The sequence below is a fragment of the Sminthopsis crassicaudata genome, chromosome 2 (genome assembly GCF_048593235.1).
Source record: "Sminthopsis crassicaudata isolate SCR6 chromosome 2, ASM4859323v1, whole genome shotgun sequence".
In the NCBI taxonomy this organism is placed as follows: domain Eukaryota; kingdom Metazoa; phylum Chordata; class Mammalia; order Dasyuromorphia; family Dasyuridae; genus Sminthopsis; species Sminthopsis crassicaudata.
The window spans coordinates 9,751,751-9,767,898 of record NC_133618.1 but is presented as its reverse complement, the minus strand read 5'-3'; the positions used below and the strand labels follow the sequence as shown (position 1 = coordinate 9,767,898).

The 16,148-nt window shown below is 48.1% G+C and overlaps 1 protein-coding gene across 1 annotated transcript; it reads left to right on the top strand.

The window, feature by feature from the left end:
• Positions 1-1,009: 1,009 nt before the first annotated feature.
• Positions 1,010-15,772, top strand: STC1 (stanniocalcin 1). Its single transcript, XM_074285421.1, has 4 exons — positions 1,010-1,393; positions 5,174-5,316; positions 8,038-8,249; positions 12,777-15,772. The coding sequence occupies exons 1-4, from the start codon at positions 1,276-1,278 to the stop codon at positions 13,045-13,047; spliced, it is 744 nt and encodes a 247-aa protein (XP_074141522.1). The 5' UTR covers positions 1,010-1,275; the 3' UTR covers positions 13,048-15,772.
• The last annotated feature ends 376 nt before the right edge of the window (positions 15,773-16,148 follow it).

The following is a 16,148-nucleotide window of genomic DNA, read 5'->3' as shown; positions in this document are numbered from 1 at the left end:
TTACATGCATTTGTCCCTTCGTTCAATGTTCCTTATTTACTGTGTGCCAGTCACTGAAGATGTAAATAAGAAGCCCAAAAGTGCCTTCCCTCAAGGACTTTATTTTTGCATTTCTTAATCTGGGGACGGGAACCACATGTGTACCTGCACGTATGTGTGCATGTTAGGGATGTATAGTGCAGTGATGTAGGTACATTAGGGCCTTGTTACATGTGTGTACAGCATTGTGCGTGTGCAGATTGAGAACTGCCTCTCCCTATGATCAGTCTCCTCTGCATTCTGCTTTGCGCACCTCCTTATGAGAAGGGTCTTTAGGCCTGGGGTCCCCAGCAGCCAACTGTCCCGGGTCTCAGCCCGATGCCGTCTCTCTCCACAGCCTCGTGATCACACCCGCACGGGGGACCATGCCTCCCTGCTGCCTCAAGCTCATCGATCCGCCTGGGAACATGTGAGCGCTGATGGGCGTGGGAGGGAGCACCCGAGGTGTAGAGCAGGAAACACTAGGAGCACGCTTTTCAGAGGAGTCTTCATCCTGGGATGCTCTGGGTCCTTGAGCCCCGCGAGGGAGCCCGCCCCGCTCTCCCCATCCCGCTCCATATTTTCCTAAATGAAATGAGAAAACGGGGGCCTCTTTTGGAAAACTAAAGGATGCTATAAGGGAGATTGCCATGCCGTTTCCTTGAAGGAGATTAATCATGGAGAGTTCTCCATCCTCCCCCTCCTACACACACACACGCGCGCACTCTCACACACACACGTACACACACGCGCACTCACACACACACACGCGCGCACACACGCACGCCCTCCATCCGCGGACACACGAAATATTGGCACCAGGTACCGCGATCTGCTGGAAAATATTCCTCCAAAGTCCAGGGCCCCGGCGCTTGAATGAGTGTGTGGCCGCTCATTGGCTGACCGGCCCGGCTCCTGATTGGCTCCCGATCCCGGGGAGCGATAAGAGCGGCTATAAATTCCCCGGGCGCCGCTCGCGAGCCCCCAGTTTGTCCAAGCCAAAGGTGGCAGCGCCTCGAGCCTCGGTGCAGCAGCGGCAAGCTCGCCGGCCTCCTCGCCAGCTCCCCGCCTCAGCCTCCAAACGCATCCAGCTCCACATCTTCTCTCAAGCCGGGAGACACCGGGAGGAAAGGAGGGGGGAGCGGGACGAGGAGGAGGAGAGGAGGAGGAGGAGGAGGAGGAGAGGAGGAGGAGGAGGAGGAGGGAAGTGGGGACAGGGGGAAAAAACCCAGCAACTTAGCGGAAACTTCTCAGAGAATGCTCCAAAACTCCGCCGTGCTGCTGGTGCTGGTGATCGGCGCTTCCGCGGGCACCGAATCGGAGCAGAATGACTCGGTGAACCCCAGGAAGCCCCGGGGGGCGGCGCAGAGCTCAGGTAAGCGGCCGGCCGGTGCCCCTCCCTCCCCCCCACCCCCACCCCCACCCCGGCGGCGTCCCGCATCCCCCGGCTCCCGCGGGCCGGCGCAGCCGGGGCTCCCGGACCGGCTCCATTCACGCCCGTGGCCCCGGAGCGCCGGGGGGGACCCGAGAGCCCCGGGAAGCGGGCCGCCTTTGTGTGCTGCCTTTCGGGGCCATCGCCGGGGCGCCGAGCCCGGGGCCGAGGGGGGATTTCGTTGCATAAGCCTCGGGGCTGCTCGCCTGGGATCTGGCACGTACCCTGCTGGGAGGAGGGCTGGGGAGGGGGCGTGGGGAGCGTTTCCAGGCACGCTCTCAGCGCTTCGCAGGGACTGGCTCCGGAAGGTGAGACCCGAGCGGCTGATGCAACCCAAGCCCCCTTAAAAAAAAAAAAAAAAAAAAATCACGGCATCTTCAGTCTTGCGGAAAGCACATGCTAAAACGGGAGGAAAAAAAAAACCCCTGGAACCCTCGGGAGTGCTGGGTCCTAGGGGATGCATTCAAAGGGAAGCCCACTGCCTCTCCCCAGCCCTTGCATCGGCACCTTCGTGCATCACATGACTAAGAAACCCTTTAATTTTTTTTTCTTTTTCTTTCCCCCAAACTGCAGCTGTTTCTCTGAGTGAGAGAGCTCTCTAGTCCTGCTTTCCGAAGCAGTTGCTAGCCCATTGCCTTTGTCTCTAAAGGGTTAAGGGTCACTAGGAGTCAGCGTGCACACATCTGGCCCGTTTGTTTATTTCCACACCCATGTTGGCCCTCTGGTACCCAAGCACCCTCATTCTGCTCTCTGAGGAATCCTCCATCTCCGCGCCCCCCCCCCAAACTCCTTTCCCAGAGATGAGAGCAGGATCGTCGGGGACGAGTACCGATACCGAGCTTAAATCTCTCAGATAAGAAAGTGAGAGTCCATAGGGGAAGGTCACAGAGTGGGCTGCTCCAATGCGTGATCCCAGACTCTGATTTCAAACTACCTAGATTCTAGGAGATCATCTCTTAGAACCATCTTCTGTCGCAGAGCAGAGAACGGAGACCTAGAGAAGGAAAGGGACCCCAGACTGAGAAATGTAGATCTGGAAGAGAACTCAGATCACTGAGTCCGGCCCCTTCCTTGAAGAAAGGTGTAATGACTTGCCCAAGATAAAATCGCTAGTTAGTGGCAGGATTTGAACGCAGATCCCACAGCTAATAAGTGGCAGGCTAGGATTCGAATCAAGCATTTGCTGCTTTTCGTGGCCCGAAGGTTATGGCGGCAGGTGTCAGATGGATAGCTTCTCCCCAGAATTTGTCCTGCTTCCTCCTTCCCAGAGGACACTCCGTGATTCCCCCCCCCCCTTCCACCTCCACCCTCCCCCAGCCCAGTGGAGAGTAGTTGGTCTCTGGGCTATGGTCCCATTTCCTTTTGTACTTTGGTTGCTATAGAAATTCAACGATTCCCTCCCAACTCCAGCCTGCTAAGACAATAGCAGCCCTAATGCATATTAAAACTGCTGCAAGCAAAGTTATAATTTGAACCCGTGGAAATCTATAATTAGGGAAATGACTTGTAGCATCCCAGAGGCTGGGGAGGGGGGAGGGGCGGGGAAGCCCAACTGAACCCGGGAAGCTTTTGATCTCCGAGGAGAATCCTGTGGAATGGAGGCTGCCGAGAGCTTCTTGCTGAGCTGCTTGCCAGAACATCCCCCCCCCCCTCCCTTCTGGAGGGGAGAAATTACTTTTATGGGAGATCTTATCCAGAATGCAAAAATCCTCACACAAGTTTTCAGCTGGCGGTTTTCTCCCAGTCTTGCACAACGGACTCCATTACTCCACACCTGTGTTTCTCCTAAATAAGGCTTTTAATGTCTTCAGAGAGAGGGAGAATATGAATGAATGAATGTGTGTGTTGCTCTGAGCAGGAGTCTATAATAGGGGGACTAGGGAAAAATACTAGCTGGCTCTATTCCCTTTTTTTTTTTTTTCCCCAATCCGAAGGTGAATGCGACTGGGGCAGCCCAGTGCTCGGATGGATTCCCAGGTGGACTTGGGCTTCTACTCTTCTGGGATGAGTTGGGAGACTAGGGGATGCAGTGGCTGGAGGGAACATAAAAAGGGAGGTTTAGACTCAGAAGACATCTCCAGATGGGAAAGCCGAGTGCAGAGACTGTGACATGATTGATCCACAGTCATGGGAGTAATCAGTGAAAAAACTAGGATTTGAATCCACATCTTCAAACTCCAAAATCTGGTCATTGAATCAAAAAGACCCCAGTTCTGCTTTCTTACTTACTATCTCTGTGACCCAGAGCTAGCCCTCCATCTGCTCAGCACTCCGAAATAATTCTCTAGAACTCTCAGTCTCTGAGGAGTTGCTGATTGGCATTGGTGAATGGAGTTTCCAAAGTGGGAATTTCCTATCAATGAGAAAATAGATTTAGACTTAAAAAAAAAAAAAAAAAAAAAAAAAAAAAAAAAAAAAAGATATTCTTGAATGAGCTCTCTAAAGCCAAACTGACTGGTCTTCTTCTCCATCTTTTGCCTTCTGAATGTATACAGTCATTTAGAATGCCTGCTAAACCCTCAAGATGATGCCTTTGTAAGACTGAGAAAGGGGAGGCGAAGTGGGGCAGTGAAAAGGAGTGAAATCTCCCTCCTGCCTGTTCACTTCATGTGTGACCCTGAACAAGTCACCTCACCTTTTTCTGATTTAGGGGTTTGTTTGATGGCCTGTTCACTTCCTTATGAGCCTGGACAAGTCACCTTATCTTCTGATTTAGGGCTTTGTTCAATGGCCTCCAGAATCCCTTTCTTCTTGGAATCTAGGATCTTGAGGCATTGGCCATGATTATATAATAACTACTCACTTTCCCTAACAGTTGGACAATTGCTTTCCAGCAGCTCTGTGAGTGAGTGTTACCATGCCATTTATAGATGAAGAAACTGAGGTTCCAAGGGGTTCAGGAAATTACTTGTCCAAAGTGGTACAGCTAGGGAGTTTTCTGATTCTTAATCCCAGGCTTCTTTGGGGGTGAGGTAAGAGAGGACGCATTCTTCCCCCCTCTCCCCTTTCTTCTATAGAACTAAACATATGCTCCAGTTGGAAAGGATTTCAATTGGAATTAGAGGACCTGGATTCAGATCCTGCTTCTGGATCACATGACTTGAATGACCTTGGACAAGGTCACAGCTGGTAATTATTGAGAATTTGAAACCTGGTCCTCCCTACTTCCAAGCCTACTGAAGGAGTTGACTTCTTAGGTCCCCTGCTGGTCAACATCTGGACTCTTGTGATCCACTTTCTATAATATTCAGATAAAGTGGAAAATCTCCTGATGGATGGACCCTTAACTCCTATTCTTTTGTATTCTTTCTCTCCCCTCCTCCTTGGGCCGTGGCAGCAGCTGTCCCAGTATGACAGAGCTGACTCATCTGTTTGGTTTCATGCCTAGAGGCAACTATCAGATAAAATCCTATCTCTGGAGTCAGAAAGACCTGCATTCAAATTCAGCCTTGGTTGTGGGACCCTTGATTTCTGCTTGCCTCAGTTTCTTCATCTGTAAAATAGGAATAATTATAGCACTAGCTCCCAGGGTTGTTGTGAGTTAATGCACTAATTTTTGTGAAAGTGCTTGCTGCAGTGCCTGACACAGAGTAGGAACTCTAAAATGATTATTCTTTCTCCCTTAGGTGCCAGACTCTACCTCAGGGCTTCATTTGTCCCACGGATGGGCTCCCATCTCCATCCTTGGGCCACTGATTGATCCACATTCTCTTTCCTTTTCAGCTGAAGTGATCCGCTGCCTCAACACCGCTCTGCAGGTGGGCTGCGGGGCTTTTGCATGCCTGGAGAACACTACCTGTGACACAGATGGATTGTACGATATCTGCAAATCCTTCCTGTACAGTGCTGCAAAATTTGATACTCAGGTAAGCAGGCCCGGAGAGAAGGGGGTCCCCTCCCTCCGGGACCAGCTGGTTCTTCTCAATGAAAGCAAATGATGGAGTAAGACACAGGAGCCATTTTCCCATTCCCTTCCCCACCCCCAAGTGCTTCTGGCTGGCAAACCACCTTTGGGTACAAAGATTCCAATTTTTCCCCTTTCTGCTGGGGAGCAGTAGAAAGAGTTGCATTTGAAACTGGAGAACTTAAGTTCAAAGCCTGGTTCTGTCACTCTTAAGTCTCAGTTTCCTCTTCTGTAAAATGGTATTAAGGGAAGAGAAGCAGGTATTATTAAACCATGAGCTCTCAGGGCTTTTTCAGCTCTCACCTGTGATCGGAGGGGGAGAGAGTTGGAGCAGAAATTTAACTTTCTTGTTATGAGCCCCTGAACTATTCCTTTCAAAATAACTTTCTCCTAGGGATAAGGAGTAGGAACGCAGTTTTCCTTGTGGCTTTCAAGATACCTCTAAATGTGGGAGCCTTTTCACAGTGCTCTCCAATATCACCTCCTTTCTTTCTCATGACAAGTCCAGGAGATAGGGGGAGGCAGATTCCAGCAGCCTTGCATAAAAACTCCCACAAGGCCTCTTGTGGGCTCAGGTGGCTCACTGACAGTCCCATGTTGGCTTGATGCCTCGCTTACACCCCAGGGCTGTATCTGATGCCCCTAGAAGGGGCCAATTCCTGGGAGAGGACTCTAGCACATGGTAAGGATACTGAGGCAGGAAGGGCAAGGAACCCCACTCTGGTAAGAAGGTGAGCAGGTAGGAAACACTTGTTATGTCTGAATCCTTGTGCTAAGTGCTCTGTATGCAAACACCAGCCAAGGAGTCAGCCCCTTCCCCCAAGGGCTGGATTCTGCAAGGGAAAGACAAGGCTTAGAGAAGAGCTGGGAATGGGGGTGGTGAGCATTGTGGGGTGGGGGAAGGGAGGTTGTGGGCAGAGAGAAGATAATGGCCAGAGTGAGAGTGAGATGCCAGGAAGAAGCAAGGAAGGCGGGTTCTGGGTAAAATAAGAGCTTAGGATCTCTTTCCTAATTGTATAATTCCCTATCCTACTACCCCAAATATCCCCAAGCTTTCTTGGCACTTTACTAGCATGATCTCATTTGCCAGGAGGTAAGTGCTATGGTTACCACCCCCATTTCATAGATAGAGAACCCCAAAGCCAATAGAAGCCAAGTGACTTGACCATAATTAACTAACAAGTGCCAGAGGCAGGCTTCTAACCCTGGTCTTCCCAAGTTCAGCATTTTGTCCACACCGGGCTACTTCATCATGAAGCAGCTAGGTGGCACTATAGATAGAGAGCTGGACCTGGAGAAAGAATCCAGTGCAAATCCTGCCCCAGATTTTTATTGGCTGTGTGAGCCTGGGCAAGTCATCTGGATGTTCTGTGCCTTGGTTTCCTAATTTGTGAAACCAAAGTGGTTGTGAGATTCAAATGAGAATAACTGTAAAGTGCTTTGCAAATCTTAAAGCACCTTGTAAATGGTTTTGTTGTTCAATCACTTCCGACTCTTTGTGTCCTCTTTTGAGGTTTTCTTGGCAAAGGATATTAGCATGACTTGCCATTTGCTTCTCTAGCTCATTTTATAGATGGAGGAAACTGAGACAAACAGGGTTAAGTGACTTTCCCAGGGTCACACAGCTAGGAAATGTCTGAGGCTGGATTTAAACTTAGGTTTTCCTGCCTCCTGGCCTGTTTTTCTATTCACTGCAGCACCTGGCTGCTTCTTGTAAGTGATAGCTGTTATTAATAATTATGGGCTCATCTCCTTCACCAAAGACTTTGTTAGAAGGAGCAGCTATTTTTATTTCCCAAGTGGTCAGGACACAGGAAGCCCCTGAGAGTGATGCTTATTAAAAGGGAGTGAAAGACCCAGGTTCAAATTCTCACTCTGCAACTAACTCCTTCTGTGCCCATGAACAAGCCCTTTCTTTATTCCATGTATCTGAGACTCAATTTTTGTCATCAGTATCCAAAGTTTGAATATTGGGTACAAGGCCAAGGATTCTCTAGGCTGGCCACCCGGGTCACATCATGCTTCCTCTAGATTGCACTTTCTCTACTTCTAGTTTCTCCCCTTTTCTCCCTTCCCCATTCCCTATTCTCAAGGAAGTTCAAGGTCTCCAGATTGCCTAAGTCTTTCCCAGTGTGACTCCAGAAAGATTTCCCTGTTTCTGTGACTTTGCCTCATGCTTCACCTTTACCTTTTGGGATCCCCATCTTCCTTCAAGGCTCAGCTTCTTATATGAGGATCTTTCTTGGTTCCCACCCCTGCCAATGATTAGCATCTTCTAAAATTTCTTTGTATGGACTTTCTAATTATTGGCTGTATCTTTTCAGCAGGGACCATTTCTTTTTTTCCCCCTATATTTTTTATTTATATTTTATTTATATATTTTTAAATATTCCCTGTACTTCACACAGTATCTTGCAAACAGTAGGTATATAATAAATGCTTGAGGGGTGAAATTTTACTTTATATATTTTTAAATATCCCCTATACTTCATACAATATCTTGCAAACAGTGGGTACTTAATAAATGCTTGAGGGATGAAATTTTATTTTATATTTTATATTTTTTTAAATATCCCCTATACTTCACACAGTATCTTGCAAACAGTGGGTACTTAATAAATGTTTGAGGGGTGAAATGGTCCCAAACTGTGCTAAGTCCCTTCCTTTCTCATGGATCTTTCAGGGAAAGGCCTTCGTCAAAGAAAGCCTGAAGTGTATCGCCAATGGCGTGACCTCCAAGGTCTTCCTGGCCATTCGGAGATGTTCCACGTTCCAGAGGATGATCTCCGAGGTTCAAGAAGAGTGTTACCACAAACTGGACATCTGTGGCGTGGCCAAGAGGAATTCCCGAGCCATCACTGAAGTGATCCAGCTGCCCACTCACTATTCCAACAGGTGCAACATTGGTCTTGGAGCCAAAGGCGACAAGAAGGGGAGGGAGGGGAGAGACGCCATTGGCCACTGGTGAGACCTGCCATCTGTATCCAGCAGTCCCCAGTCCTGCAGGGAAAATAGTCAGATGCCCCCTGAAGCTCTCATTGTGCATTCAGGAGAAAGCATTCAAGACTTAGCAAACCACCTCACTTTAAGGATCACTTTGTAGGCCCAGAGATTTCTATCTGGGAGTGATCTGAAAATGCATCTAGTTCAACCTCATTTTTCAGAGAAGAAAATTGAGATCTAGATGCATAAAGGGACTGGCTAGGTAGGGCGGTGGACAGAGTGTTCAAATCCAGCTTCAGGAAATGATTGTGAGACTCTGGACAAGTCATTTAACATTTTACTGCCTCAGTTTCCTTGCCTATAAAATGGGGATAGTAGACCTGAGTTCAAATCCAGCCTCAGACACTTGATACTTCCTAGCTGTGTGACCCTGGGCAAGTCACTTAATCCAATTACCTCAGAAAAAAAAAAAAAAGGTGGAGGGGGGGGTGAATAGTAATAGTCCCTATCTCCTAGAATTATTGTGAGGCAATTGAGATAATATTTCTAAAGTGCTTAGGACAGTGCTTGGCTCACAGTAAGCACTATATATGAGCCATTATCATTATTTGTGTTCAATGCTTTCCCCTGTGCCGACCTAATATCATCCTTTAACAGAGGAAGAGATGTCAGACTAACAAACACTGACCATGTAGTAGGCACTGAAACACTGGAAGCAAAAAAGGAAAGCACCCCTGCCCTCCTGGAGCTTCCATTCTAGTAACAGGGGCCAGCCAGTACAGCGGGAACGCTACCCACTCTGTTGTACTGGGTAAGGGCGTCTTGTCCCGAAAAGCCGAGAAGTCCACCCTGAGTCTTGTTTTAGAACTCTGTTCGTGATCCCTCCCTTCCTTAGATGCACACACACACACTCACACACACACCCTTTCATCCTCTCGACAATTGCCATCTTCCCTTGTCTTCTGTTGACTGTCCGATCGTAAATCGAGAGCCACGGAGGATCCCAGTGCTCATCTCCAGATATCCATTTTACAAACGAGGAAACTGAGCCAAGGAAGCTTAAGTCACTCACTAACATGCCAGAGCAGGGTTTGAATCCGGCTCCCTGCAAAGTGAGACCCGGCATCTGAAGACCCTCGTTTTCAAAGCACCCTTTTCCCAGTGCTTTTGTTGGAGCGGGTTAATTTTATGACTGTTGAAAAGGGCAGAGTTTTCCGGTTCCTTGCCGGGCTGCCCTTCGCTAGCCGAGATCTCCGCTCCCTCGAAACATCCTGCTTTCCCAGCCCCATCTCAGCATAGACACACACGGAACCCATGCCAATTGGCAAGGAGGCGTAAGAGGAAGTAGTTAACGGTCCATTCCACTTTCCTGTGACTTATCTGAACTAAGGTGGGGGAGGAGAGGCAGAGACCCCTGCCAGCCAGCCCTGCCCTGGAAGAAGGGAAGCAGAGTGGGGGGAGCTGTGGGCGGGCGGGGGAGCTCAGGTGCCCACCCCCGTGGGCTTGGCCCCCGTGGGCACCGGGGGAGGCTGTGGCTCAGTGAGCTCTACGCCCCAGAGCCAGTGCGTGTCACCGATGACGCTTCCCACCTCTCTGGTGCATGGACAGGGAACAGGAAACAGGAGAATAATATTGATTGAGGGAAACAAAGGGCTATTTATAAATTTTCACACACTGAGTTCCTAAGCCGCATGGGCTCCGGGGCCGAGAGGAGCCCCAGCCCGGGCTCACATCGTGTTCTCGTGAGAAAGTTGGGACCGGCTCTTTACCAAGCCTGGGGAAGCCGACCCCGTCAGGGGAGATTTATCAAAGGAGGGAGGGAGAAGTAGAGACCGGCTTCACTCCCAAGGCACCAGTGTGCAGTGGAAAGTGTGGGACTCTCAATCAGGAGTTGGAATCCTGCCTTAGAAACCAGCCTTGTGACCCTGAGCGAGACACTTCCTGCCTCAGTTTCCTCATCTGTAAAATGGAGATAATAATAACGCCCACTACTTCCCAGGATTATTATGAATCTCAAATGAGCTAATGATTGTGAAGTGCTTAGCACGGGGGCCTGGTACATTATTATTATTAATTACTAGTTGTAGATGTTTAGATTGAATGATAAAGATCCAGCCATTGACTTCTGTGTGACTCTAGGCAAGTAATCTCCCTCTCTGAGCTTCAGTTATCTTACCAGCAAAATGCAAGAGCTGAACCAGGGCTTTTTCCAACACTGATATTCTGAAATTTGAAGTCCTAAATTTGGACAGTTTCTTAAGATACCCATGTAGAAATGGAAGGGATTCTGAGATCATCTACTGCAACTACCTCATCTTACAAGGGAAGAAAATGGGTGCAGGGAGGTCATGACTTATCTAAGGTTACACTGGCAGTAAATATTAATGTTAGATTTGGAACTCAGATCCTCTTGATCCATAATGGCAGGTGGGGTTGAACAAGGGGATGTGTTGGCAAGGATCATCATTGGGTAGATGCCCCAGTGAGAAACGATCCTCTCTAGTGGAGGGGGGCTGGGCTTGGAGTTAGGTAGACTTAAATTTCCCTTCTGCCCAAATTTGGGGATCCCTACAGCATGGATCGTTCCATTGTCAAGACAGAAGGGTGAGCCACCTTGGAGGGACTCTGGCTTCTGAAGCAACAATCACCCTCTTTTCTAACTTGGTTTCCCTTGATGATGGAAATAAATGTCAGAGGCCTTGGGAGCTTAACAACAGCCAACATTTCAGAGGAAGTTGGACAGGGGGGTGGATATCTGCAGTCACTGGTAGTCTATCCCTGCCCTCTCCTCCAGGTCACAAGATTTGGGACTGGAATGGTTACAAATAAGGAAACTAAGGCTATAAATGCATATATCTTAGAACTTTATTGGAAGCAGCCTTGGAGATCATCTGATCCAATCCCTTTACTTTTCAGTTGAGGAAAATGAGTCCCAGAGAGCCTATTATAGAAAATTAGGGAGAATCTTACAACATAGGAAGTCAGAGCTAGAGATATCTAGAGTTCATCTAAGCTACTTCTCTTCAATTTATAGAAAAGAAAACTGAGACTTCAAAGGTTAGTAGAAGGAATAATTATAATAGCAGATATCTATGAAACCTTAAGGTTTCAATGCACTTCACACAAGTCATCCCATAACCCTCAAAATGACCTTTGGAGGTAGATGCTGCTTTTTTAATGCCCATTTGGCACATGGGGAAACTGAGTCTGAGCCGAGTTAAGTGACTCACCCAAGATCCTACAGATAGTAAGAGCTGGGATGCAATCTTAGGTCTTCCACTACTACATTGAGTGTTCTTTACATTGTGCCTATTCTTAGCTCCTATAATTTCTAAGTCTACAGGGAGGATATGCCCCAATTTATTAAAAAAAAAAAAAAAAAAGAGTTAAATGTGATTTCCCCTTGAGGTTGGAGAAGAAAGGACACCCAGGACACTTTGGCTAACCTAGCTGCAACACCCCTCCCACAATCATCATCTCCACTGCGTCCAAGAGCAGAAAGGTCATTCCCCAGAGCTCATTATATATGTTCTGCTCCATTTACCACACAGCCTTGAAGGGCCCTCTCTCGAGGGGTTAAGTCATACTGGAAAAAATGGCTAACCCCTTGCCCTATGCAGAGTTAAAAATAAGCAACCTTTTCTTCTTGTTCAGGCTTTAGCCTGGAATATCCCTCCTCACTCCCTCCCTAGTCCCAATACCTGATGCAGAAGGACCATTGCCCTCAGTAAGTCTAGGGCCTTGGGCTCAAGTTCTTGCTGGGTGATCTTGGTCAAGTCACTGCCTCAATTAGTCCTCAGTTTCTCTCTGTTTAAAAAGAGAGAGGGAGCAGGCCAGATGAGCTCTCAGGTTCTTCCAGCTCCCCAAACCCAGTGGTCTCTCCAGTTTGGAAATGCCATGACTCTATACCTCATAGAAGCAACCTTCATTGATTAATGAACAACCCCATTGATTATATAGGAGCTAGTATGGGATCAATTCCATCTGGAAAGAGAGCCCTTCCAAGTAGAACAAAAGGATCCAGGCTCATGTAGCGACCTCCCATTGATTATATAGGATCCCAGCATAGGATCAGTTCCATCTGGAAAGAGTCTTCTTCCAAGTGGAACAAAAGGATCCAGGTTCACGAAGTGACTCCCTCCCCCCATCAATTATATAGGAGCTAGTAAGGGATCAATTCCATCTGGAAAGAGAGCCCTTCCAAATGGAATAAAAGGATCCAGACTCATGTAGCGACCCCCTGGGAGAAGTGATGTAACTCAGTTGAGAGAGGGTTCCATTTAGAGCCAGGGAGTTCTGGGTTCAGCTCCTGCCTCAGGTGCTTCCCAGCCACAAGTCTATGGCACAGCTCAACTCTGTGACCTTAAGCATTGCCCCGTGTACATACATCTCTGACTCTCAGCCCGACAAGCACGTATCTGTCCCTTGTCTCTTCCCTTGTGGTCCCCGTTATGAAAGCCGCCTTCCTCTCTCCCCCAGATATTACAACAGGCTCGTCCGCAGCCTGCTGGAATGTGACGACGAGACGGTGGCCACCATCAAAGACAGCCTGATGGAGAAGATCGGCCCCAACATGGCCAGCCTCTTCCACCTGTTGCAGACTGACCACTGTGCCCATTCCCAAGCTCGGGCCGACTTTAATAGGAGGCGGGTCGCAGAACCTCAGAAACTCAAAATCTTCTTCAGGAACCTCCAAGGTGAGGATCCCGCCTCCTCCCACATCAAGCGCACATCGGCCGAGAGCGCATAACAGCGGCGGGGGCGTCCGGACCCCCGCCGAGGTAGTTTCATTTTAGGGGAGATAATGTGCCCATCTTGAGTGTACTGTGCCTGGTTTAATTTTTTAAACATTTTTATTTCAAAGTAGTTCCTTCTATCTGTCCTCCCTTTCCTCCCGCCTCCACCTGCCCCCCTCAAGCCCCTCATCCCTTATAGACAACTGCATGGAACTAGGCTTCTGTATCCAGTGTCCCGTCATGGCGATGGCATTGTCCCCAAGAACTGAACAGGTGTGACCCTACTGCATCTTCCCCAGTGGAAACTTCCACCCTTGGCCATGCCCTTCCCCAAACGGCCCTCCAACCCCATCCGTCCATGCTGTCCCCGAACCATCAAGGTTTTGAAGATGTGGAGCCCTTTAGAAATAGTTACCCCCGTGGAGTTAGCTGCTAGGAATCCACTCGAGACTCAGCTGCGCGTCTCGGATGCGCCGCGAGGCGTCGAAGGGAAATCGTGTTATGAATCTGTGCTGGCCATGGACGAATATGAAACCGCTTTCGGTTTGTGGGTCCCTGGTGAACTAGCAGCCTACGGTCTCGCTCCCTCCAGTGTCTCATTTCTTTTTGTATCCGGGGCTCACGTACCAAAGCGCTCGAGCCTCGTTCTCCGGCCTGTCACGTCGTGCATTTTGATAGCGAATCAAACTCCTATCTCCATGTACTGTAACCGCTCAGAGCTTTAAAAGTCTCTTTAACAATTGTCTTAAAAACTAGCATATCTTAAGGTCTAACTGTGGAATGTAAAGAGCTGAGGACTTAGATACTGTAAATAAACGCCAGAGAAGGCTGCTTAGAACAAGCAGCAAATAATAATAACTTTATTGCCTAGAGATTTAGCCTCACGACAAAGCTTTGTTTTCTCTTTCTGGGAAGAGAGTCACTTCTCTTATGACTAGAAGTACATATACATGCTCCTGTGGCCTTTTTGTATCTTTAAATATAATTCAGGGGGTAGATATAGCTTCCCTCCGCATCAGAACCGGAGATGGACCTCAGTGAAGTTAGGTTGGAGAAACCAGCAGTCATTTTTGATGAAAGCCCAGCCGAGGGGTGGACCTCCTGGTCGGCCGCCCCGGATCTGAGGCTGCTCACTTGAATCTGGCTCGGAAGCAGCTCTAGATCGCATGTGGGAAAGGGAGTTCCCAGAGCAAAGTCTTAGGAAGCATAATTTTTCGGTGGGCCGTCCCCATGGTGAAAAGATGGTGAGAGCATGAGAAAAGTAGCTCTCCGTTCCCTCTTTCGAAGGGCAAGGGGCTGAAGGGTTTTCAGTATTCCCAGGCCTTCCAGCCTTAATAGAAATCTCTAGTATTTTATGTTGTCTAGCCTTTATCGTGTCGCTGGCCATCAGTAAATGGCTGGCGGGAGATGGCATTGAAGCTTTGTGGGGAAAGATAGAGGCAGAGATTAAAATAAATCCCCCCCCCACTTCACCCATCCAAGAACCGATGGCTTCTTCAGTTTACTCCCGAGGCCTTGGAATCAAGAGAGACTTCTGGATGTATATCCAGAAGTCTCTCAAGGTCACCGTCCTTGAACTTGGCAGTCCCTCCCAGGTAGTGCTGCCTCCTGAAAGTCGGGCCTTCTAAACTTGCTTAGATAGAAACTCTTGGTGCTTCATTCTCCCTGAAATAATTGCAGGAGGTCACCCCATCCTGTAGATTCCCAGAGAGAGAGAAGGGACGAGGGCAGAGTAGGTCTCTAGCTAAAGAGGAAGCAATACAACCAACCTTACCACAAAGCCTTTAAACTAATCACTTGCTGCCAAGGTACCCAAAGCAGCTGTGTGAATGTTGCTGCCCCCTCTTCTCCCCCCAAGCCTCCCCCCCCCATGAGGCCCATCCTCGGGGCGCTCAGCAGTGAGCTGAGCCTATTGACCTGCAGGGTCACCTCTAGCTGGCCACTCCCAAAGAAATGGGCACCGTGTCATCTTGTTGGGCATTGGGTGAACCGTAGTCTGGGTCCCCTTTTATCAGGTAGGGTCGATGACTTCTCTCAAGAAGAAAAGCCGATGGCTCGTGTGCCCGTATCCACACTTGCTATCTAGGATCCCAATGGAGCCGTTGGGATTTCAGCAAAATTACCGGGGAATGTCTTACATCAGTCATGGGAATTCTTTCTTTTTGCTGTGGTTCCTTCACACCCCTCTAAAGTATATATACATATATGTATATGTGTGTGTATATATGTATGTATACATATGTGTACATATATAATTTATGTATTTATGGAAAGAAGCGATTCTTACTTGTCAGTTTTCTTTTTTTTGCTTGTCCCCTCCCTTCCCAGTCCTTCTCCCTGTCTCCTCCCTCCCTACTGTCCCAAAGTTTTTGTCTTGCATTCCCTGCCCAGAGTGATTTGGGGGCAGATCTTGACCTGTCTGCATGATTCTTCTCTTGTGATCTGGTTGCACTTTAGAAAATTTTGTGCCATTATATTTGCATTAATGTATTTATAATTTAAATGATATTTAGGGGGTTGGGGCTGAGTACTGGAATAAACAGTGAGCATATCTGGCATATGTCATTATTTATTGTTGAATTACATTTTAAGCTCCATGTGCATATAAAGGTTATTAAACATATCGTGGTAATGAGAGATGCAAGTTATTTTCTTTGCTTATTTTTATAATTAAAAGATACCATAGCATAATATGGAGTGGATTCCTTATGAGACAAAAAAATAAAGTGTTAAGTTTTATTTTTTGCCCTCTTTTGTGTCTTTCATTGTTTTTCTCCAATTTTTCACATGGAATGATCTCCCACTCTTCATCCTTTAGGGGCAGTGAGCCAATTTTGGAGAGTTTAAAGGGTCTACATCAGACTGTGTGTTACTGGGCCTCTTGGAGTTCCTAGAGAGGGACCCTAGGGTTCCGGGGGCTTTTTATTAGGAGAAGTAAGACTCTGGAAGAATTAACAAATGATTTCTTATTCCTTTGTCTTCAGCTCTGCCTCGATGACTTTAGGAAAAATCCTTCATGCCTCTAAACCTCAGTTTCACCTTCTGTCCAATAAGGTAGTAGGGATGGATGACCTTGAAGTTCTTTCTACCTCTAAATATGAGCCATGACTCCTTC

Coding starts and splice junctions, on each gene's coding strand:
- STC1 (XM_074285421.1), top strand. CDS start 1,276: ATGCTCCAAAACTCCGCCGTGCTGCTGGTGCTGGTGATCGGCGCTTCC. Junction 5,317..8,037: donor CTGCAAAATTTGATACTCAG/GTAAGCAGGCCC, acceptor TGGATCTTTCAG/GGAAAGGCCTTCGTCAAAGA. Junction 8,250..12,776: donor CCCACTCACTATTCCAACAG/GTGCAACATTGG, acceptor TCTCTCCCCCAG/ATATTACAACAGGCTCGTCC.